Source organism: Pipistrellus kuhlii, unplaced genomic scaffold (genome assembly GCF_014108245.1).
Source record: "Pipistrellus kuhlii isolate mPipKuh1 unplaced genomic scaffold, mPipKuh1.p scaffold_m20_p_4, whole genome shotgun sequence".
NCBI lineage: Eukaryota > Metazoa > Chordata > Mammalia > Chiroptera > Vespertilionidae > Pipistrellus > Pipistrellus kuhlii.
The window spans coordinates 66,734,269-66,758,447 of NW_023425540.1; the positions used below are offsets into that span (position 1 = coordinate 66,734,269).

At 44.0% G+C, this 24,179-nt stretch overlaps 1 protein-coding gene across 6 annotated transcripts in view; it reads right to left on the minus strand.

Moving 5' to 3' along the window:
- Nucleotides 1-1,952: 1,952 nt before the first annotated feature.
- ZNF608 (zinc finger protein 608) overlaps nucleotides 1,953-24,179 on the minus strand; it is a 109,629-nt gene continuing 87,402 nt past the window's right edge. For 5 of the 6 annotated variants that reach the window (XM_036409528.2, XM_036409525.2, XM_036409524.2 and 2 more), the window contains 7 exons: nucleotides 13,354-13,441; nucleotides 10,394-12,845; nucleotides 8,358-8,775; nucleotides 7,613-7,785; nucleotides 5,936-6,089; nucleotides 3,712-3,793; nucleotides 1,953-2,932 (listed from right to left, as the gene is read on the minus strand). In XM_036409528.2, the coding sequence (XP_036265421.1) occupies nucleotides 2,926-2,932; nucleotides 3,712-3,793; nucleotides 5,936-6,089; nucleotides 7,613-7,785; nucleotides 8,358-8,775; nucleotides 10,394-12,845; nucleotides 13,354-13,441 (3,374 nt within the window). In that variant the 3' untranslated portion in view covers nucleotides 1,953-2,925. Of the gene's footprint in view, nucleotides 2,933-3,707; nucleotides 3,794-5,935; nucleotides 6,090-7,612; nucleotides 7,786-8,357; nucleotides 8,776-10,393; nucleotides 12,846-13,353; nucleotides 13,442-24,179 lie in introns of those variants that run through there. The other variant, XM_036409526.2, reaches the window with a different exon arrangement.

The window sequence follows — 24,179 nt, forward strand, 5'->3', positions numbered from 1 at the left end:
ACTGGAACAGTGAGGGGAAGAAACAGAACTCCATTCAGCGATTAATGTAAACCAGTTATGAATAACGTTCCAGTAAAAGCCAAGGAGGAGAGAGTATTCAAACTGCACTGTTCTTTTGGTCACATCTCTCTTTGTGTTTACCAGCACTCTTGTTTATGACAGCAATAGGGTTAAGCGTGGTCTGATGCCCCTCTTTATACCCTATCTCGTTAAGCACCCACTAGAAATGACTATAAGCCTGGGATATAATGAGCATACAAGCAGTCATTTTGCAGCTAAAGGCAAGATCTGTTTCCATGTTTGTTCAAAGCAGAAAAGTGATTGGGAGACCACTGGACTTCCTGGACACCAGGGAACTTGGTAATTCAGCGGGGGGAGATGTCATTGACCTTAGTTCTGCTCCTATGTTTCAACCATTGAATGGTTTGGTTGGTTCCAGAACTGGAGCAGCATTTAGGCAACCAACAGACATACTTTAACCATATGCTGAACAGAGGAAACATACTTGTTTAACTGGGATAAGGCCAATTACATCAAGTCTTCAAGGACACAGCTGGATATGATGCAAGAACTGAAAAAATTTGATAACTTAAAAAAATGATTTAAGTATGTGAAAAACTCTCATGTGTAGCAACAAACACCATAAACAATAGCTTTGTAAATGACAAGTGGATGAAATGCAAAAGAAAAACAAACTGAAGACTGGGAGAAGGATCTGCCTAGTGAAATGTACTAAGAACATAGACTAGACCCAAAAGGCGCACAGCAAACGCAACAGTTCACGGTGGCTTCCCACCAGCGGCGGAAGTATTTCTTTTTTATTGTCAACATCTATTTACTTTGAAGCACGGGCTCTAAGTAGGGAAACTATGCAAATTATACCAAGACAAATTTTGTCAACTTAAAGAACTTTTTAGAAAACCAAGTGGTAAAACTGTCGCTAGCAATTACAGAAAAATCACAAAGACTTACAGCTGAAAGGAAAACTTAAACCAACCAGTCCAGGCACAGGGAGCACGTGCCACTCTCACGCCTTTGCTCTCGCATTCCGTCTCCCTGCAGTGCTTCGCCCTAGCTGTGCGCATGGACCTCTTCCTCACCCGTTCAGGGACACCTCCCACATCACTACTTGCAGTTACAAGCTCCCACTCCCATGCTCTATTTTCTCCACAGCGTTTACCAGCCATCTAATATAGTCAAGTCCTCACTTAACATCAATAATAGGTTCTCTGATTTTAAGCCAGTGACATATAAGGACAATTTTACCATTGTGTAATTGATATAAGAGTTAAGTTCCTATGGCATCTAATCAATGTTATAACAAAAAAGAAATTGAATGAAAAATTTTATTTTACCTGATGTGCTCTGCACATTACTCATATATGGTATTAGGTTTACCCTACCTACTAGAAAATGAAAACTCTAAGAAGGCAGGAATTTCCATCTGCTTTGCTTACTGCTATACCCCAGCACCTTGCAAGGCCTGAGATGAAGTAGGTCTCAACAACTTTTTATTCAAAGGAAGGAAGGGAGGGGAGAAGGGAGAGGAAGGAGAAAGGGAAGGAGCAGTTAATTCTGTATATTTGGCATAAAATATGCTAGTAAAACAATTTAATGATAAGCAAATAAATGATCTATTGACTTTTTACACACTTTATATTGACCAGATGTCACAGATTTATACTTCCATAATATCATTCTATACCAAAGAAACATGTTTGTACCTATTTGCAGTAACATTATACTCCATATTCAGTGTAAATATCCAGCAAATAAGCATATATCCACTGAATTAAATATACTATTTGGCTATTATACCTGTGTATCATATAAGAAGTTTCTATCTATATATCATATTGTATGCATCGGACATTCATAACGTTCCGAAACCTTTCTTTGCAAATTAGAATCACCATCAGCCAACTGGCAATAACATGACACAGACAAGAAGCCATTATAAAAAAAAAAAAACTTTTTAATTCTGATTGCCAAATTATTTAAGGCAGGTATAAAAAAGGAAAGCATTCAATATACATTTTACATAAAATAAACTAGATTACAGCATAAAACAAGTAACCAGGCAATGGCGTTAAAGTCTCGCTCTTCTAAAACTGGATAATTGTAAACATTAAAAAAAAAGGGGGGGAGGGGACTGCAGGACTATTCAAGTAATAGAACAATCACAGATGTCTCTGGTATGCAGGCTATTGGGTTATTTGCCATTCAAGATTATCAAAAAATGACACCTCATTATTCACAGATGCTCATTATGTCCCCATTTTAATCTTTACATTATGTACAACACAGTTTTTGTGGTACTGGCAACCCCATGCCTTCCAAAAGTATTTTTTCCACAATACACAAGTACAAACAGTGACTACAGGAACATTTTACACTGATGCGTCTTTAACAGGAGCCACCAAATAGACGTCTAAATTGTACCAAGTGTCATCATCACAGTTAGCCTTTCTGAGGGGCTTACGGGAATATCTGAAGGATACGCAAGGTTCAGGCACACTGATACATAACATTAGTTATTTACAATTCAAAGGGAAAGGAAAAGGAAGTAAGCAGCCTTTGTGGCTAACACTCCTCAACATGACAGATACATTTTTTTATTTCCTTTACTGAGTGGTTTGCAACTTGGCAGCAGACCCTGTGTGTGCGAGCCTGGTTACTGATACAAAAAGTAAAGAATATATATATATGTATATATACATATATGTATACGTATATATATATAAAACAGAAGTTTAATTACAGCAACATTTGTTACTCTGTGATAAAATCTGTAATTTACAAAAATGAAATGACTGGTTTTTGCCTGCCATTAAGGCATTTCAAATTAACACCATGGAACTGATGTCTGTATAAAGCGCTTCCCCATGTGATCCAGTCACATGACAACGTACATTTCCAATCTTGTTATTCTCTGCAAAAGAAAAGACAACCTTAGCACACGGTTCTATACACACTTGAAAATATGAAAAGCATGAGATTGATAGGCTTATTTTAGTTCTATTTAATTCATGGAATTCAATTCCACAGAAAGTGAATGAGCACGGGGTAATGACATACATTGTAAAAATGTATTCTTTCCCTTTTTAAAAACACTTGAGGGATAATTAAAAATAAAGAACAAACATTACCTTTAACATTATGAAAATAAATTTCTCCATTTGCAACTTTATTTTTAAACATAGAAACACAAAGGGAGTTATAGTGAATTACTTTATCAGAGCTCTGAGGATGACCTTAGAAACTACCCAACTGTTTAAACCACATGTGTCAAACATAAGGCCCGCGGGCCAAATACGTCCCGCCAGGCCTTGCAATGTGGCCCACACCGCGCTGTCATCACTGCACTCTGCTGCGTTTCCATCACAATGACAGTTTATGACTGTTCAGTAAACCATTCGGCCCGCGATATAGGCTGAATTTTAGATTTTGGCCCCTTCTCTGATTGAGTTCGACACCCCTAGTTTAAACAATGGATCCATTAAGTCCGGATCTACATTACAGCTATAGAATGAGGACTGTGGAATAGAAGTTGCATGTGAAGCATAGTGGCATAAAAGCACATTCAGTACAACAATAGATAACCCTCAGGACCTAAGTTTTTGGTCTAAAATGCCTGTTCTTGCTTCTCCCACCCCTTGAAATGCCTCTACCTAAAAAACTGATTCAAAAATGTAAAGAATAGTTAGTTACCTTCTTTGTGCAGGAAACATTCCTGATGCAGATGCCTGGGCAGCCACCTGCTGAGAGGCAACGAGGGCGGCAGAGGTCAAGCCTATAGTGGGGGAAAATGCAGGGTTCTGAGACATTCAGAAAGACACAAGTAGACACAGGCCAGTGGTACAGGGCTGGGAGCCCAGCAGCAGTGGTATGTCTTTTCCTGAACACACACACGAAATGTTTCATGCAGCAAGGACAGATTGCAATCCACTTGGCCTAACCAATATGTGTCCCTCTGACGAATACTCTGAGGTTTTGTTAATTGCTACCCAAAGAGAATATAGCATTCCATCTATCTGGCTCTGCATGGTGCTAAATGGTTTGCACGCATTCCTGAATAGGAAGCTCAGGAGAGATAATGACCACCAGGTTCAACAGGAAGCAAAAGTCACAGTGAATTACAGAAATGACATGCTATTTGCTTAGAATACAATACTTTCATAATAACTTATCACGTTAACAGTTTCCTCAGTGCTTGAACACAATGCATCCCAAAGGTACATGGAATCGGTGAACCAAACTCAGAAATAGCCTTAACTTTTACCATGCAAGAGAAAGGCAACAGAGAGCATAATAGCTCCAAATGTCATGCAGACACCAACAGAAAATCCTTTTTAATTCTATCGAAAACAATTTCGGATAAAATAGAGGAAACAAACCAAGGAAGATCACTCTCTCCTTCTATGTCCTTTATGTTCTCTTTTAACACTCAAATTGACACTAAGTAACATGAGTTGAATAATTTAAAATGACCCTTTCACAAGTGTAGCGCTCTTCCCACTTTTGGAAGCACTTGCAAACATATCATCTTGTATTCCCACAGCAGAGTAAGAGGCAACTTGACAAGCATTAGCTATGGACTGAATTGTATCCCTACAATATTCCTGATGAGAAGTCATATCCCCAACGTGACTATATTTGGAGATAGGACCCTACAAGGAAGTAATTAAAATAAAATGAGTTCATAAGGGTGGGGCCCCAATCCAACAGGATTTGTGTCCTTATAAGAAGAGACATCAGAGAGCAACATTCTCTCTCCTCTTTCCCCATCCCACCCTCACCCCCCCCCCCCAACCTCCAGCACAGCAAACAGGTCAGATGAGCACACAGCATGATGACAGTCGCCTACAAGCCAGGAAGAGCTTCCACCAGAAACTGACCATGCTGGCACCCTGATCTCAGACTTCCAGCCTCCACAACTATGAGGAGATAAATCCCTGTTGTTTAAAGCCATAGAGACTGTGGTATTTTGTGGCAGCCAGAGCAAAGACAGTAAGATCCTAGCAGGCGATCTATTGGGAGAGCTGGTGCCATGGCCCATATGCTGGGAGGTGACAGAGATAGGACAAATGGCACATGCTCAACTACAGCACCATCAGTTCAAGGCTCCCTCCTGTTAATTCTATGGCTTTTTAAGAGATGTTTCTCCATCCTGGTAAAATGTGGCTCAATTGGTTGGGCATCATTCTGGGCACTGAGAGGTCCCCAGTTTAATTCCTGGTCAGGGCATACGCCTGGGCTATGGGCTCATTCCCCAATAGAGAGCATGCAGGAGGCTGTCAATCAGTGTTCCACTCTGACATTGATGTTTCTCTCTCTCTCTCTCTCTCTCTCTCTCTCTCTCTCTCTCTCTCTCTCAGAAAAATCAATAAAAATATATATATATATATATATTTTTTTAAAGATGTTTCTCCATCTTTAAAGAGTCACAGCAGTGTAGGGCTCTGGAGAGTCCCTGAATGAAGTCATAAAAAATGACCATGTTACTTCTGCTACTACTTCCATGAGAAAAGAGCAGCTTAAAAGGCCTGCAGAAATCAGGACAATTTCAGGAAGCCTCCCACCCTGCCTCCCTGCTTCCACAATTCCCTCAAATAGCTATCTGATCTTCTGATTGCTATAGTCTGTGCCCCAGACACTGGTCGCCACCCTTAGCCTGCGAGATAACAGTAAGCCACTGATAACATCAACAAGTGACAATTATTAAGTGGTAGCCATTCTGTGTCTTAGCAGAATACAAAGGTGTGGGATAGCCTTAGTTTTGCTACTAGGAAATACTAACAAGTACATATTGAAAACCCTCCCCAGAGCTAACCTTAACTCAAAGCTCAAGGTCTTTAAGACATGAAAGGCAGTTTGGGCAACTGCTTTCCAAAGCGGAGCGGAACGAAGAAGCCACAACAATAGAGCTGCTGACCTTGAAAAGGGTCGTATTGACCAGGGATTAGTGGGTAACCCATGCCCACATGGGTGTGATGGTGCGTATGCAGGTGCCGCTGGCTGAAGGGGGAGTGGCGATCCCTCTCCCTCTCTGCTTCCCGTTCCCGCTCAGCTGTAGCCTTCTCCACCGGCTGCAACAGAAGAGAGAGATTATCCCATTAGTCCTCCGCAAAAAAGCAGTGGGAGTACCACCTTTGTCCTTTCAGCAATATACGTTAATGATTATAAAGCAATTACACAGATACTTGAAATTACTTATTAGTTGAAATCAAGTCAAAAAAGCTTCAGTTTCATTGGAATTAAGTCAACACTAAAAGAACTGGTCCACCCAAAAGGGGTACTAATAATCTCCTCAAATGACTTCTTTATTTACCCATATTTTAGATTAAGAATCTACTCAATTTCTTCCCAGAAACAACTTTTATTTTTATTAATATATTTTTATTGATTTCAGAAAGGAAGGAGAGAGGGAGAGATAGAAACATCAATGATGGATGAGACAGAATCATAGATCAGCTGCCTCCTGCCTCCCCCACAACCTGAGCATGTGCCCTGATCAGGAATTGAATGGAGACCTCTTGTTGCATAGGTCAATGCTCAACCACTGAGCAACACTGGCCTGGCCAGGAACAACTTTTAAATATGGTGTCAAGGAAAAGTAGTAGTTGTAAGAAATTTCTTCAAGGTCGAGTTTTCTGATTACCTTTTTATTTCATTCACATTTTGTGGGGAGAGTCTATCTTGCAATTTTAAATATCTTTGTCTGTTTTTGTTCCATTGAAAAATACATGCCACTATCAGGTACAGCCAATCATTGCCCTAGGTCTCCCAAAAGCATCCCGGAATCTCCCATTTCAATACACTCAGAAGCAGCTCTGTTCTCCCAGATTACAGTTCGGTTAAAGTTCATGTATTTTTTTGTATATTTTTATCCACCAGAGCTTAACCACACTTTCACTAAGATCCTTTTTCTCACTTGAGAAAAATCTTTGCACTAGAAGTAGTTCGCACAAAGATTCATAAATCATCTTTTCTACTTTCTTTGAAGTCCCTGGTGGACTCATTCACATCACAGATGCTGTATTTTACTTTATTCCAAACCTCTCTTCCTCGCCAGGAGCAACCACATCCTTTCTTTTGTCTCCCTTCAGAACAGCTTTTAGGGCGGGGGCGGGAGGCAGGGTGTCCGGAGAGCCATCTTTCACAAGGACACAGGTCTGCATTACTTCAGCGAGTTGTAGGGACATGAAGAGTCAAGGCCAAAAAGGAACAGATGCAGCCACCATGCCTGAGCCAAGTGACTCACTCTGGCATGTAAGTGCATCCAAATATCTTGCACCACAAATATTTTGCACCAAAAGATGGATCCTATGAATTTAAATGTCCACCTAACATGCATCCTCCTGGCAAGGCAAAGTATAGGTTTTGCAATAGAAAAGCTTGTGACCACTGTATACGTTTTAATATTTTTTTCCCCTTCGTGTGAAACCATCTTAGTTTTGAACATTACACTCTTTATGTATCTGGATAAAACAGCATCCAGAAATCACAACTGGGTTCCAAAACCAATTGTATTTCAAGACTGTTCTCTAGTATGCCCCCTTTCCTCCCCACAAAACCCAGGATTTCTAAATGAGAACAAAAGGCGGCTTACAGCAGGGGACTTGCTGCGGTATTGGCTGGCGTGCTGCTGGAGCAAATCCAGTGCTTTAGATTCAGTGGTCGTTTTCGTGTTGATGCTGGGGCTGGTATTGACTTTCTCGGCCTCGTCTCTCCCCGACATCTTCCCATAAACAGGATAATGAAATCCTGGAGAGAGATAGGCCCCTGCAGATAAACAACAAATGCCATATCAAGTTATGAGCTACATCTTAAAAGCAAGAGAAAAAAAAGGAAAACCATTTAGATTACATGAATTTGGGATAAGAGTCATAGACCTTAACATAGGGGATTACGTTAAGAATGGGCTACATCATTGTTACACTGTACCTAGGTCCTTCAATTTTCTCCTCCCAGTTAATTCATCCTGATGAACGGAGGTTATAAACAGAACTGAGCTTACAGCCATTTCATACATTTATGTGTCTGCTTAAGTGAAAAGAACAGTAACTATAATGATTATGACAGTAAGTGCTTAGAATATTTTCACAGGCAATAAAGTATCTGTCAGTCTAACAGCTATGGCAGCCTATCTGAGATGCTGGAAACAATAGCCGAGGACTCTTGACATCTTAAAGAACTCTTCTATTAAATCAGTTTCATCTTTGGGACTTTAAGCAGCATGAAAATAAGCAAAAAAAATGTCACTCTTGAAGCATCTAATTTATCCTGCGTTTTTAATAGCTAAGATTTGAACACAGCCTCTTCCCTCCAATAGAGTTAGAACCCACAACACGTACCAGGGTAACTGTGCATTAGGACGGGAGAAACAGCCCGGTATGCAGGGTGGCTGGGGTCATACATCTGTGGGTAAGGATAAGCATGCAAGTACTGTATGTAGGACTGATGCTGACTCAGGGGTGAGGACACAGCCACTCTTGTTCCCCGAGAGTCCTTCCAGTTCACGGGAGTCTTTCGATCGTCACTTTTCAGCTTGCTCTCCTCCATGGACTGAGAGTCAGGGCGCTTGGCCTCTTTGGGCTCCTCTTTAATGCTGGTTAAGGACACCGGGAGGCTGGACATGCCACTCTCTTTATTGGGCGTCTTCCTGGGACTGTCTTCCCTTAATTTCTTTTCTCTATCAAGGTCTTCTGACTTTTGCTGATCCAGGTATTTGGGCTGGTATACATAATGATGCCACGTCCTTGAATCTGGATCCTGATTTTTTAGAAAAAGATTTGTTTTAAAATTTCGATTTTTTTTCTCAAAGAAACCATTAATCATTGTGACAACACTATTACTATTACTAAGTTAACATTTATTCATGTACTAGCACTGCACAGAGCTTTCCCTCCTACACAGAATAATGTCTGGGGTAGGCATTATTATGGATCACTTCTGCAGAAGACAAAAGCAAAGCTTTTAAAGTTCCAAGTGATGCCAGGGTCACACGGTTGCCCATGTGTAGGGATGGGCTTCAAACTTAGGTTATTTCTCTACATTCAATAACATCCTTACATGTATTTAATCTAACTCTCATTTTCCTTTTAATATCTCACATAGGCAAAAAGAATTTTTAAAATTCCAACTCAAGCTAATAATAGTAAATCCAAATAATTACTCTAGCAATTAATATCATTTAGGGGGGAAACACTCTTGGTTTCCTAATACATTTTCTTCACCCACAGCTGAAGCTTACTATGTTGGCCCATATCTCATTATGTGCTAATACCTTAATCATAACAAAATTTCAAATTAATAGTACACATTATGGTTTTTCTATTAGAAAACAAATCCATTTATAACCCCATTTTACAAATCATGCCCTTCTAACAGCCCTCGGAAGCCACAGACTGAGTCAGGCCTGGGAGGAGTGGGGAGGGAGGGAGATTCGGTCCTAAATGATGTGACCCCCATCCCATTTATGATAAACTCACTGGGAATTTAGGTCCTAAGTGAGCATTCAAGGTTGGGCCCAAGGTCCGACTTTTGAACAGAAATGAATGTGAAGAAAGAATTTTGTTGCTCTGATTCACCAAGGACATCTAATTGTGGGAGCAGTGGTGGTGAGGGATGCTGGGAAATTCCAAAATGGACACTCAGGGAACCGAAGGCAGTCAGGATGTCTGCACCATGACAGAAAGTGCCAGCACATGTGTGCTTTCACGGGACTAACTTCCAGGTGTTTGCACCTGTAACCTCAGGCTGCACGGCCTGGGATGACTGCCCGAGGCACATCTACCCACACCTCCTCTCTCTCCTCACAGTTGCCCAGCACGAAGCTCCGCGTGGGGCACTAACACAGGTGCAAACCGACATCCAGGCATCCCAGGTGCCGCGTGAAAGACATTTGGGTCCCAAGTTTCACTAAAAAGTTGAGTGGGAAATGGGAATTTAGGAACCTAGTTTTAACATTCCTACGAGATGCCAACAGAAATTTGGAATGTAGAAAAACAAGTATTTTAGAGATCAGACTCTCAATCTCAGTGTTAAGTCAGGAGGAAACTCAATGGCCTTGCGGCAGAGTTCCCTCACTTTGGATGCAGTAAGAAACCAAGGGACCACGTCAGATTCAGTTAGTTAGTCAACAGCATCACGGACCACGGAAAGCACATGTCCACAGTTTGTTGTAGGAAACTGTGAATGATGTACTTTTCAGAGGTACACAGTAACTTCTGAGATAGTCCTTTAAGATATTTTTCGAAAGAAGGGGAATCAACCCTAACGAACCCTCTGGTTTATTTCCTGCCAGGAAGTCCTAGCCACCAAGCCCAGACATGTGTGCGCAAGTCTCAGCCTGCTCTCTCCCTGCGGGGGCCATGCTCCACAATCTTACTTGTTTAAATCTGGAGGTTGGGTCTACACCTGTCTGCTTCATAGAGTCCATGACAGATTTCATTTCTACAGCCTCCTTAATAAGCTGGTGGTTTTCCATCTGCTTAGCTTTGAAGCTGTCGGCCTGAAGCTGCTGCTGGTGATTGGAGAGAAGCTGCGATTTACCTGTCTCCTCAGTTTTATTAGGCACTGCCGGCCCTAGTTTAGAATGGTTTTTGCTAGGCTCCGGAGTAGAGGGAGCTTTTGAGATTGTGGCCGACGGCATGTTTTTCTGCTTACTGTCCTCCTTGCCCAGCTCTTTCAAGGGGAGCTCATTTTTCCGTTCACAGTCTCCTCTCCCAGTCTGGACCATTTTCTGCTCTGCCAGCCTCTGGTCCTCATAGTATTTCTCATACTGCTGCCTGTAGGCGGGGCTGGTGGCCATCAGAGACTTCTGGTCCATATAGAGCCCATAGGCATACTGGCCATAATAAAGGGACTGAGCCAGGGCAGGGTGCCTCTGGGTGATCACCGACTGGTGCTGAGGCTGTAGGGATGCTGAGGGATGGTCCAGTCTCTTGGCATCTAGCTGCTCGGCCTTGTCTTTCTTCTCCGCGTCTTCTTCAGACTCCTTCTTGATCTTCATGCCCTGCGTGCTCCCACCATTGCCAGCTGCAGGGGCGCCAACCGGCCCCGCGTGCATGTAACTCGGCGAATAGTAAGGATCGTAGCCGTGGTAATAGGGAGAATGGGACTCTTTCAGTTGAGATGACTGTGCCGTCGTTGAAGAATGCCCTTTTACAATGCCGTCCTTACTGGAAATGATATCTGACGGGGAGCTGGCTTTTGACCTCATGCCCTCTGACCTGCTGTCCGAACCACCATCGTCGGCGGCATCAGAGATGTCAGAGTAGGCAGGGCTGCTGGTCTTGGCTGCAGAATTCTCGGCCCCATTCTGCGTGAGCACATGCAGCGGGGCCATGGGCGCCTGGCCGTTCACCAAGGTGTTGCAGTCCATTCTGGAGGCACTCCCGATGGAGGGGCTGGGGGCATTGTCGGTGAAGGTGTACACCTTGTCAGCCTCAGCTTTGATGCTGGCCATGCGGCTCTCTTGAGATTCTGACAATCCATTGGCCAGCACCTCGTTCTTGTTGAGGTGGTCCTTTAAAAAATGCCCAGACAGGTCTTTCCCGGCCCCCTTGGCGTCCTCCAGTTTGCCCAGCTTTGCGTCCATTTTTGGGCTGCCGGTCTCTTTCCCTTCCTTGTCCTTGAGCTTCCGCTTCTCCTTCTTCTTTTTGTCTTTGAGCGACACGAGAGCTGGGTTCACGGTGATGGGCTCCCCCATGATGGTGGGCTTCGGCTGGATGGGCTTTAGCGGGGGGCTCTTTGGTGTGGCCTGCACGACGGTGGTGGTGAGGGAGGGCAGCCCGGGGATGGTGCCCGTGGTGGTGCTGGTGAAGGCTGCCGTGGGGATGGCGATCAGCTGTGGGGGCGTGGGGGCCGGGGCCGGGGCGATGGGCCGGGCCGTTTTCAGTTTGGAGAGGTTTTTGTCCATTTTGCAGTTGTTGGCTTTCTTGCCCTTTTCTTTATCTCCCAGATTTTTCTTGTCAATTAAACCTTCGGCTTCCAGTTTGGGCATTTCGGCAGCCAGACTGCCGTCGGCTGAACAGCTGTCCAAAGCGGCCGTCATGTTGGAGATGACCGGGAGGCTGCTCAGTTCGTTGTTAAGGCCCTTCTTTTTGCCGGAATTCTTCCCGGCTTTAGATCCCATAACGGAGCCTGGCCCGTTGCTCATCAGCTCCCTCTTTCCCTTGGGGGTCCCGGGGGGGTTCCCCGAGCCAGGGGACGCGGGCGCCTTCACCTGGTCGTAAGCGGCCACGCCTGTGCTTGGCTCCCCGCACTCGAGGGCCACGTTGCTCAGGGCCTCCTCGCAGTCCGAGATCTTGTCCTCGCTGTCAGGCTCGAAGTCCAGCTTGTTCTCCGGGTCCAAGTGTGCGTGCGCCTGGTGGTACCGCAGGCCGTTGATGTGCTTGTACTTTTTGTTGCAGTTGGGGTGAGGACAGTCGATTAACACTGGAGAGGAGCAGCCTTGGTCCAAAAAGGGAGCCTCTGGTTTCCCCTGCGGGGTGGTGGGGGTGCTTCTGGAATTGGTGCGCACTCGCTTCCCGGGCTTATTGTCCTCGGAGCTGGAGTTCAGGTCCAGTTCCATTGGGGGCTTGTTTTTCCTTTTGTTGCTGGAGGAGGGGCTGGCTTTGATGTCCTCAGCGGCACAGTTCGGGGGTGTCCTTCGCCCACTGGCATTGAGGCTGCCCCGCCTCCCCTTCCCATTGGCACCCCCCCTGTTCTTGCTCTGCAGCCCTCTGGACTCCGTGAAGCTGGCCTCCGAGCCCGGGGCGGCTGCCGCAGACCTCGCTCTCTTCCCTCGGCCCCGGCCCCCTCTCATCTCCAGGTCGCTTGTGGGGGACTCACAGAACCTAGGGAAGCAAGGAACAGATGTCAAAATGAGCAGCCAGCCAGGTGAGATCACAAAGTACACAATGCAGCCTAGAGCAGCCGGCACCCCAGCAGCTTTAGGGCCAGGCCCAGATAAGGAAGACACCCTATTCTTTCACTGACAATTTCAACACCTGCAAAAGGGCAGGCTTCCAATAGCTTATATTCTCCCTCCGAAAACCAAAGAAAAACGGCTCAGGTAGCCAGTTTCCAATCCAGTTCAAATTCCCATTTTGAGAAAAGAAGAAAACAAAGAGAGTAGGGGCAGGGAGTAGCAATCTCCTGGCAGAAAAGAAATCCAGCATCTGCATTTTACTGTGTTCAATCCTGAATTGCTCATTTCCCTTATGCTTGGTTTCAATTACAGGCAGACTTTTATGTATTATTCATCTCTCTCTCTCTAGTTTCCTTGCAAAGAGAGGACGGGGGAAGGAGAGGAAAGAGGAGAGAGAAAAAAACAGAGCCTGAAACAAACGGCTCAGGGCGTACCTGGGAGGGGCCCAGTCGTGCTTGGTGCAGTCCAGGAGGGTCCCTACGTAGGTTTTGTTCCTCCACGTGACATTAACCACTAGGACACCTGCAGAGTGGGGAATGAAGGAGGACCCTGGTTAGCACAGATTACTCCAGTTACAGTTCGTTTATTATTATTATTATTACGACTACTGCTCTACCAGCAAAGTTCTATTCTCATTTGCTTTCAAAAGCTGTGGTTTGCATTCTTCCTCTTTTTGGTTTCAGTGACCCCAAATGAAAACCCACAGGAAATTGTGTGTGTGTGTGTGTGTGTGTGTGTGTACCCATGCGCATGCAGTACAAAAGGGTAAAGCCGTGTGTGAGAGTGTAATCAAGATACTGCTGACAGAAGGAAATGGTCTTTGCCATGTCCTGCTGTAAAATAGCAACACTCACCTCTTAATTTTTCTATTATTACACATAATTGCTTTCGCTTGGCAAGCAGCCAACAAAAACTAAATGCCAGTTACCAATGCTTAAACCAGAAGGTGACTGAACGAAATCAGTTTTGTTCTAATTCAACAATATAAAATAATGGCAATACAGACTAAAAAAAAAAAAAAATTATGTGGTGCACAAATATAGATATACAGCAGGAAAGCAGGGGGCATGGAGTCCAGATAACAGACAATCAGATGATTTGTCATTCCTAATCCTCCCCTCTCTGGCTTTGTGAGACAAGAATCAGCCTTGGTGTAGTATCTGTTTCACTGTTTGGTCTTGTTTCATATTAAAGACTCCTAAAATAGGCCTCTTAAGAAAATAAATGTGCACAATAGGTTTGCTCTTGGGCTTATCTTTAGAGTCAACTTTAGTAAGCATTTGCCACAGAAGATTCGAAAAAAAACCTCAAACCAGCACACTTGTTTCCTGCAAGCCATTTTGCTTTTCCCAACTGCTTTGCAGACAGATGATTTAATTTAGCACTGCATCTGTGAATCACGAAACTTAAGTGCACTTAGTATACCAAATGTCACAGGAAAACAAAATATAACATCCTCTTTCTTTCACTAGAGGACAAGAGCCAGTTTTTAAAAATCACTCCTGTGAAGCATATATTATCAGGACCTAGATGTTGAGGCATACATAAAATATTAGGGTAAAGAAATAAAATATTTAAGCGAGCCTTTGTTCTCTGTACCTACTCCCTCTCCCCCCAAGCTTTCTTAGAGAAACAAAGGGACATTACTCAAAATCTATTTCTAGCTGGTTTGCTCACTTGTTCACTGCCATTTTGAATCTTACCAAAAAAACCTATATTGAACTCCTTTATGGGTAAGGAATACCTCACAAGGTAAGACTCATTTGCTTGGGAGCATCTTAACACCAGGTAAACTATTGAATGGTTGGGACTCAAGTAGGGGAAAGGAATGATTCCTTTCAGAAGCCTTAAAAAGAGATCTAAAAATGGTTTCCCATATGGTCTATGTTGCTATTACGTAGGTAACAGCTGAATTTACTCACTGTAGCAATAGTCTAGCAGGGGAGGGAAAAGCTAGCAGGAGGCAAAGCAAGCATTTCCTCAGCTGACAGTTGATTCCACTCTAAGCCCCTCAGGAATGGTTCTAAAAAAACACCATTGAGTATAACATTCACATTGGGATGGGAATCAATGGTAATTAGGCATTTGGTCAAAATTTGCACAAGACAACAATTGGAGGAAAGGATTCTTTATGAGCACATCCCTTCAGGAAAAGGGAGTGGGCGGGAGAGCAGGCCAAGGGGAAGACAGAGCTGGCTTTCACATCATGTGCTCTCTGGGGCACTGTGTGTGGTGTCAAAGACCTTTACAGCTGCTTAAAATTCTTTAGCATGTCAGCTATATTTACAGTACAGGAATATATCTGTATTGCCAGAGGTTACTGCGTTTCAGCTTTAGATGCAATGGGCTTACTCGCTGTGTTCCAGAGTCCCTGATGTAGCACAAATGTATAATTAAAATTGCTTGAAAGGAAACATGAAAGAAACAACAAACCCTCCATTCTTGCAGTAATAAAATTAAAAACAGGAAAAGTCTGCACAGACACTTAACATTTGTCAGCAGTGAAAGGCTTTTGTTATTGCTTTTCCCCTAAGGGTTTCGCGGTTCCAGCAAATACTGGCCGCCGATTGGCCGGTGCCTGCTGGGAACGCTCGCGTCTGATTGGCTGGGCCCAGGGCGGCCACAGGGAGCAGGGAGGCGGCAGCCGAGGATAAAGCAGCACCGGGGAGGGAGGAGGCTGCGCCCCGAGGCCAGCAGGCTGGGACTGGGGCGCCCAGCGGGGTTTCCCGGGCCGGGGCGCTGCTCCAAGGCCCTGCTCCATGGATCACCGCAGGCTGCTCTGTGTGGTGAAAGCTGGTCTGCGTGACGTGCTGGTTTACCTCCATGCAGCCCGCCAGCCCGCTCCAAACAGCAGAACCGAATTCCAAAAGAACAAAGGAAACGGAGGCCAGTGGGAAGGCAGGGATCCCAAACCAGCAAATCCGTGGTTATCCGGGTGTACCTTTTAAAGCTGTCACAAAAACTGAATCTCAGTTGCAACTTCCACACTGTACAGCTATTCACACCGCTGGATACCATTTCAAGAAGCCACACAAGCAGACCTCTTATCTTAGTACAACAAATAGTATTATTAGCACTCGGTGCAGAAGAAAAATCTCCAGTCTTTTTTTAATTTCAAAAGGGCCTCAATAGGTCAGCTTCATTTCTCTGCCCTCCTTATTTAAAACGCTCTATTCCTGGGGACATTTTGAACAGTCTCCATCATGCAGAGCTAATTAAATATGTGTGCTTGTGTCTATTTTTCTTTATATGTACAAGCCACTTCACAATGCCAGAGTATTTCTATCTGCCCAGAATTCCCGTGTGTTTGCACAGCCAGATCTGCTGCTGTAGGGTGGAATGAAGGCTCAAGGAACCTTCTCATAAACTACAAAGTGTATTGTTTCTTTGTAAGGAAGTCTCTGTTTAGACAACATCCTATTGTGAGAGGCCAAACACAGAGGTGGTGTTTCAGCTTTAAAAGCTGTGCATGGTTTGTCGTTTTGCTGAAGTCTTACCGCAACCCATGGTCACATAAAGCCGACTCCACTCCTTTTGAGGGAATAAATGCTCCAAATGAAAATTAGTCCTTTAAATGCACAAATCGGAATTTTATAAATTTGTGCAGAGTTCTGTTTCTGGCTTGATGTTTATGTAAATTGGAAATAAATATGCATTTATTCCAAAAACGATTTAATATTTCTTTTAACGCATATTTCTTCTTTCAAACCCTAGCCTATGAGCTAGTCTCCAGGGACCATCTCTGCAAGTCCTTTTCATCTCTATATTCTCAAATATCTCACAGGGTTTGTCATCCTCCCTTTCCACCCATGGACTGGGCATGGTCTTTCTCAAAATTCTAATAATGCCTGCCCTATAACATTTTTATTTGAAAAATATCTGATGATTATTACCGATGAAGTAAGAAGAGAGCAATGGAAGGTTTGAGAATGCTCGCTACACAGGGTTTTCTTTTTTGTATTAAGGCTTTGTCTTAGATACTGATACAGAATCTAAGCTGCTGCCCCCATAGAGCATATTACTTACAGGACACTTAACAGTGTGGTCTGTGTTCCACAACCTGAGCCCCTGCCCTCTACAAGCCGCAGAGCCTGAGCTCTCAGGAGTCCATGGTCACACTGTTCTGTCATTTCCTCATGTCAGTACTTAGCAGTTACGTTGGTCCCTGAGAGATGGGCAGGTCCGTTACGCATTTATTGTGCATCTACAGGGCATACAGTAGGCACTTTGCTGGTGCTGTGGAATCAAATCACATTTTGGCTAGAACTCCACCCAAAGACTTAGAACAGAACCAACACAAGAATAACCTATAATCCAGAAGTGGAACCATAGTTCGCATATTACCCATACTTAAGGAGCAGGGCCCTTAATCCACCATAATAAACTAGATCCTGGATGTGGCTTTCACAGTGCCTGCCCTGCCCACAGTCCCTGCTCAGACGGTAATCTTAGGGGACGAGGCTCCTAGACCAGTAATCCAACCCTGGCCTCACTTGACTGTCCCAGTGATGAGTGCCTGAAGCGGTGGGAACCAAGCAGGGACTTATTTGGGAATCTGAATTAATGGAAGGGAAAGTTAATAGTAAGTGTATAAACCTAAAGGTTACAAGGCACTAACTGCTGAGAGGACTGTGGTGGGCCAAAGCCCCAAGGATGCACGAGCTATGAGATGAGAAAGCCAATACGTGTGGGTTTGTGTCCCTTTTCCTCCATCCCTCACAGCACCCACCACTGCCCTCTTATCCTCCAGCCATCTTGTTTAAAAGTTGTTCCTGATTCTAACCTAAAACCTGCCTGAACACCGTGGTCCTTGCTGAGCCTTCTGATAGCCTGGAGAGACAGTCCACCCCTCATCTAGTTCACTCAGGCAAGGACAATGACCATGTTGACATTCTCTTCTCCAGTTCATATTTTCCCCTCCAGCCTAAACAAGTCTCCTCAACCGTTCATTCTGCATGTCACTTTTCATTCCCATGGGGGAGAAAAACACAACTTTAAAGCTGTCTTCGTCCAAATCCCCAGGGAAGTGAAGGTTCCCAATGAATTAGGACCAAAGGAGACAAAGTCAAATGTTGAATCTGACTCTCTTCTGAATCTTCTCCAGTCACACAAATCATCACATACACACACACACACACACCAAAAAAAAAAAAAAAAAAAAAGGCCACTCCTTCCTGGGTCCTCACTCACTCCATAGAGTCCCCTCATCAATGAACGTTCAACAGGATCCATGTTTTCTCTCAGCCAGCCACTCTCAGCCTCCCTGCCAGTTAGATGAGATGCTGTGCCTCAGTTCTAAAAAAGAAAAGTGTGTCATCTATGTGTGTCACTTCCAGGCCTGGCCCATAAGACTCTCCCATCCATGTTGTTCTGATCTCTTTCCCTTTCTGGCTGACTGGGATGGATACTATACAACCTTGAAGGTCACAGGGTCTCCTTCAACTGGGATAACCAGACAGGAATACTGACTTAGTCTACGAGGTGAGCAGCAAACAAATGCTTACTGTATTTAAACAATATTTAGACTGTCTTAACCTAATACACGGTCCCTTTAACACTTACACACAGTATGCCTGTCTGCCAACTGGATGACAACTCCCTGAAAACAAGAACAGCGTCTGCACACAGCACACCTGTGAGCACGGTGCCCAGCACAGAGAGAGAGAGAGAGAGAGAGAGAGAGAGAGAGATAGTTCAGCACCTAGGAACTACTAGGTGATGATGGAAGAAAATCTAGATTTGAATTTTAGTCACTTCTTTTCACTGTTCCCATATTTTTTCAATAAGCATAATCTTCCACTGGCTTATGGATGATAGAAATTCTCTGCGGAGAGATTTGGCTCCAAAGAGGTTATAAATATGGTTTATGAATTACTGTTTCTGGTATTTGTGAAGATGTTTCTTCAAGAACTGGGCAAATGGCTGATTTCCCAGTGGATCAGCATAGCTGTTTGTATTACAGTTTAAAGACCATTTCAGAGTCTTTCAAGTGCCTCATCCCTGCTACAGAAGTTCTCTGCCAAGCATTGCAAATGCCGAATCTGGAATCAGACGTAACTTTTTGGAACTCGGATGCAGACTAGCACATCTGGATGGACTTGGTGTGCACTCATGCAGAAAACAGAAACCCCATTCTAATAACAATGAAACAGAACCCATTTATGCCACACGCCCCCTTTTTAAAAGTTTACACATTTCTTTCCTTTTATATACTTTTCCAGTAGAAACATTATTGACAATTAAAATGCCACAATATGCTGGTTTCATGAGTACAAGATAAAGTTCATATATTTCAGATATCCTATTACCCTATATTTTTATATAATGTGACTATTGTGCGAGGTATGATTTATCACCGCTCCTTTGTACTGAACTCCCTCCAATGGCTTGTTCTCGTGGTTCTGTTGTATCCAACACAGGTCCTTTTTAAACAGCTGGAGCTTGTGTAGTGCTCTTGTTCATTTTTCTGGCTTCAGAATTTCCACCCTTCAGGTCGGTCTTTCTTCAAAGGACAACGCTGAGTTTATAATTATTTGGGGAAATTTTAAATTTACAACTAAGGTTGCCAATGAAATTCCGGACAGCCAAAAAGTGCAGGGACTTTCCTAGTACCCATGCCAAGTATATATGGAACATTAGGACGAGAAAGTGTTGTCACATGACCAGAAAATGCCATATTTTTTTAATTTTTTTTTTAAAGGGCCCCACTGCTGGGCCGAATGTTTGAAGAGTCACTTTAAGCACATCCTGTAATCAAACCATCTGGAACACAGTGCTGCGATTAGTCACCCTGAACATTGGGCTTTATCTGAACAAACAGTGTACGGCAATGGAGCCTGGGAGATAGGGCAGCACTAACAAAGGGAAGTGTAATGAAACACTTTATGCCCTAGTGTGCTGCCACCCCAGCCATTAACCCCAGAGACACACTGCTCTGGTGTTAATGTACTACTTTATGAAAGCACAGTGAGCTTAAAGATTAAAGGACTGAAGGGCTAAAAATTGCTGGTTTGGATAGACATTCTCTGTCGGCGGCTGGAATATGTTGGCACCACTCTATCTGCGTTAATTATAACCTCTCGGATGACAGTTCAGCATTCCTATTAAGGTTTGGCATTATTTTTTTGGGATATTCGGAACAAGGTTCATTTATGGGAGGGTAGTTATGATTCTTTATTTGCCAGAGGTTAATCTGGGCACCCAGACATTTCTTTTTGGTTCACCTAAACCCTATCCATAAATAACAAGGGGAAAAAAATAAAGCCTTAACCCAAGTGAGTACACTAGACCAATACCAAAAGAGCAAAAAGCAATGGCAAAATGCTGTTCTAATCTACATGTGAAGAGATGGTATTCATTCCTACTTGATGTGCTTTTCTCTTGCAAAAGTAAATCTGATCATCAGATAGCATCTATGGAAATCTTTTGTAAAAAATCTGAAAGGCTTCCCTCCCCCTCCCCCCAATACAGTGAATAAGCCTTAAAAGAAAAAAGGAAAGGAAAAACATGGCTAAAGAAACCTTGTTTCCCCATGGGTCTTATGGTTTACTACACAAAAGAACACACAGCCACTTCCATCACTGTCACCTCCCCTGCAGCCTTTGTTCTGAGGCCTGATGAGCTGTATTGATTTGGAAAAATCATTGAGCTTCTTGGAAAACTAGACTCTCGCTTATTCACTGCCATCTATTTCTTTCCCAGGAAGACAGGTGGTCAATATCCAGTTGACTGGTCAGCTAAAAGAAGCTCTTGCTGCCTTTCTTTTCTTGCTTGCTTAGTAACATTATCCTTTCCCACTTTTAGAAAATACAGGCAGTCTGGTGGGTAAGAAGGAGCAGCAATCGGGCTTTCAAATAGCACCACCGGGAACGCTAAAATGCTGTCCCACACATACATATGCAGATGGTGGTAGTATTTTCATAGACTAAATATTATATAAGTTTGAACATAAATAACGACTTTGATAGCCTAAGATATAACTTCTAAAAAAATCAAATCAAAACACATCATTAGAGCTCCATGCTTACTGCAGAAAGAACTGCTTTCCTTCTTTTACATACTCTGTACATATGTTTTAGCAAGTTCCATCGTTACAAGATGTCATAGATATCCATATAGGCATTTTGGGGAACAAAGGGAATAATGAAAACAATCACATAGATCTTTAGAAAGTAATTTTAAACATGACCGGTAACAAAAAAAACATGTGCTTTTAAATATATATATATATATATATATATATATATATATATATACACACACACACACACACACACACACACACACACACACCCTAAAGCAACATTATCCTTGATGGCTTGAGGCTAGTGTTGAAATTATATATATTGCAACCATTCATACCACAATCTGTAGCCCTCAGTGCTTAGGTAGTTCCTATAATAGTTTCTGCTAAGATACCCAGGGTCTCCGCTTGGGGACAGGAGGGAGGACGGTTTAGGTGAGAGTGCTGAGAGGGTGGATGGTGGGAAGAAGACAAGCCCCTGAGCTTGCCTCAACCAGGGCAGCAGGTCAGAGACACGCTGCCAGGCCCATCAAAGCCACCTCCTGCACCTCCAAGGGGATGCTCTCCAAGCTGTGGTCCGTCAACGCTCAGCCAACACACAGCAGGATAAGGCGCTCTGCTCAAGTGAATGATAAAAGGAGGAGGAGGGGAAGGAGCAAGGAGGGAAAGGGGTAGGGAAGGGGGAAAAAAAATACAGTCTTCTGAGACAAACGCCTGGAGCAATTTAATACATGAACTGGACATGTACATGTCTGGAGTATAGCTATATATTTGTATAAAGAGGTTTAGTTTCTTGTTGATTATACTTTTTTTGAAGCTTGGTGGCACAGAGACAAGTCACAGCGCCACTCTGGCCTCCAGTGCAGAGTCTTAAACCTGCATTTTCTCTGGCTCCTTTGTGGGCACACATTGGTTTACCTAAAATATGATGAGTTTGGATATTGATTTCTAGGGCCAATAGTTTTCTCATGTCCTCTCCTCCTTTTAGATACATAAGAGTATCGGAATGATTTCTCATTCTCCTCCTCCCTTTCTTCACAGGTAGACCAGAGTTCAATGCCAACTACAACAGAACTGACTCACCTCTCCCAATCCAGTCTCACAAGCTTTAATTATTAGCTCACCAGGAGGTTATTTTTTCTTCCTTTAAATAAAAGCTTTCACAGGTTTGGCAAAGGGCCCTGGCCATGTGGCTTAGTTGGTTGGAACATCGTCCCCTGCACCAAAAAGGTTGTGGGTTCATCCCTGGTCAGAACATATATAGAAAGCGATCATTTACTGTTTTTCTCTCTCTCTTCCCCTTCCTCTCTCTCCAAAATCAATAAACATACCTTGGGAGATAATTGATAAGTATTTATGCAACTAGGACTACTATGGAGCCATGATAATTACATGGTTATTGCTCCTAACACGCCTTTGGAGACACCCATGTACACGAGGTCCTGGCACAAAGCACACAACCAGGATCCCCAGAAGGAGAGGGGAGCACTTCCAGACGCGCAGGCCATGAAGATAAGCAACTGAAAGAATGCAGGCCTTCACATCATCAATCCTGTCATTTCCTGCGCTTCATATTGTTTACAGGATCTAACAACTTCTATAGCCAGGATCCACAATGCCGCTACTTTCAACCTCAAAAACAGATAAAGAAAAGAGCAAATCCAGGGGGAAAATAATGATCCTTAAGGCAAAAGCGCCTCACCTTTGCCACTTCTCCTAAAACGGAGTACTCTAAGGGTGGCGGGGGAAGAAGGGTGTAAGACATTGTGCATTTGTAAAGTCACTTAACTGCTGCCCGCCACCTCCCCACCTCCCCGCCCAGGCAGCAATCTGTCCTGGCCCAACGCTTTCCCTATGGCAGGAGAGAGGGAGGGAGGAGCAGGCAGGAAGGCAAAGTAATTATTGAGATGAATGAAAATGGAAGATGCAGAGGAACTAAAATGTAAGAATGAAAAACCTTATATACTTCGGGGAAGGGCGGCAGGCTCAGAAAGGGGAATGTGGAGGTTTCAGCTCTCCCTTCTCCTCCATCACTTTGTCCTCTCCACAAACCTACTGGAGATCCATCTAGGTGGCAGATTAGCAGAGTTTCGGGTTTCAGTGCCAGCGAATTGCTTGTCAAAACATGTGTAATATCACTCAAGATTACAGGACCGTGTTTTAAAGTAATTCCTCATCGTCCCCAGTCCTTGAGGTACAGGGGACAGTGGGAACCAATTGACAATTACACTCACATCAAAAAAGCTGCTGCCGCTGCATCTCTATGGGCCTGAAGGACCTGGTCCATATAAATTATAATGCTTTATTTAAAGTCAGAGTGCTTATTTGCTTTTGTGCCAGCTCAGGGCCCTTTTCATCTCTAGCTCTCTCGGGCCCAGGAGAGCACGCATTCCTACAGCTCTCCTGGCCACCAGCTGTGTCTCCGTAAATCACAGAACCTCTGAACAAGCCATTCTTTACAAAGGCCAACAGCATTCACTGGAGATGATCACTCTGCTATTATTCCACTTGCTGAAATTTAAAGTAGCAATTTACCACAGCGGCTGAAAAACAGGAGCTGCCTCTCTCAACTGCGTGTATGAGAGAGAGAATAGGAAGGCTCTGCGAGTATATGCCACACAAAGGGGTACATTTTGTGTGCCACCATCTTTGCAAATCTAAGAAGGAATGCGGATGTCAGAGAAACCTGAGCCAGTGCCCTGACAATGAAAGGCACTGGGTGAGGGAGGTGTCTGTCCCCGGTAGACCGCCCTCTCACCTGCAGGCGGCCTGACCCCATAGCAGCGCTGCAGTGTGGGAGGTGGTTCACACACTCAGGTAGTGAAGCCACATAATTACGGCTCTGGTTCCGAGTGTAATAAAGCAAGCTGGAGGAATTACCTCTAATCAAGCTCAGTCTGCAGTCAATTTTGCTTTGAGGGCTAGGGAGGAAGAAAGAATAAAAGTGATTGGTGGTCAAATGGAGTTCCCCGAGTGCCTGAGAGGCAGCTCTGGAGACACACTCTTCTGGCCCAAAGCCTCAAAGCTGCTTCTAAAACTCCCTGAGCCCCTTTCCCCCATCTCCGTTCCTCGTCTGTAAAACAGGGACAATATCAATACCAAATAAGGTGTGACATGTAAAGCAGTAAACATGGGCCCTGGCTCAAAAGAGTCCCTCAGCAAACGGACTTGGGCTTCCTCACCTTTGAAACTCCCCATAAACCAGATCACAAGCTGAGGAGTGGAAGGTGCCAAAAT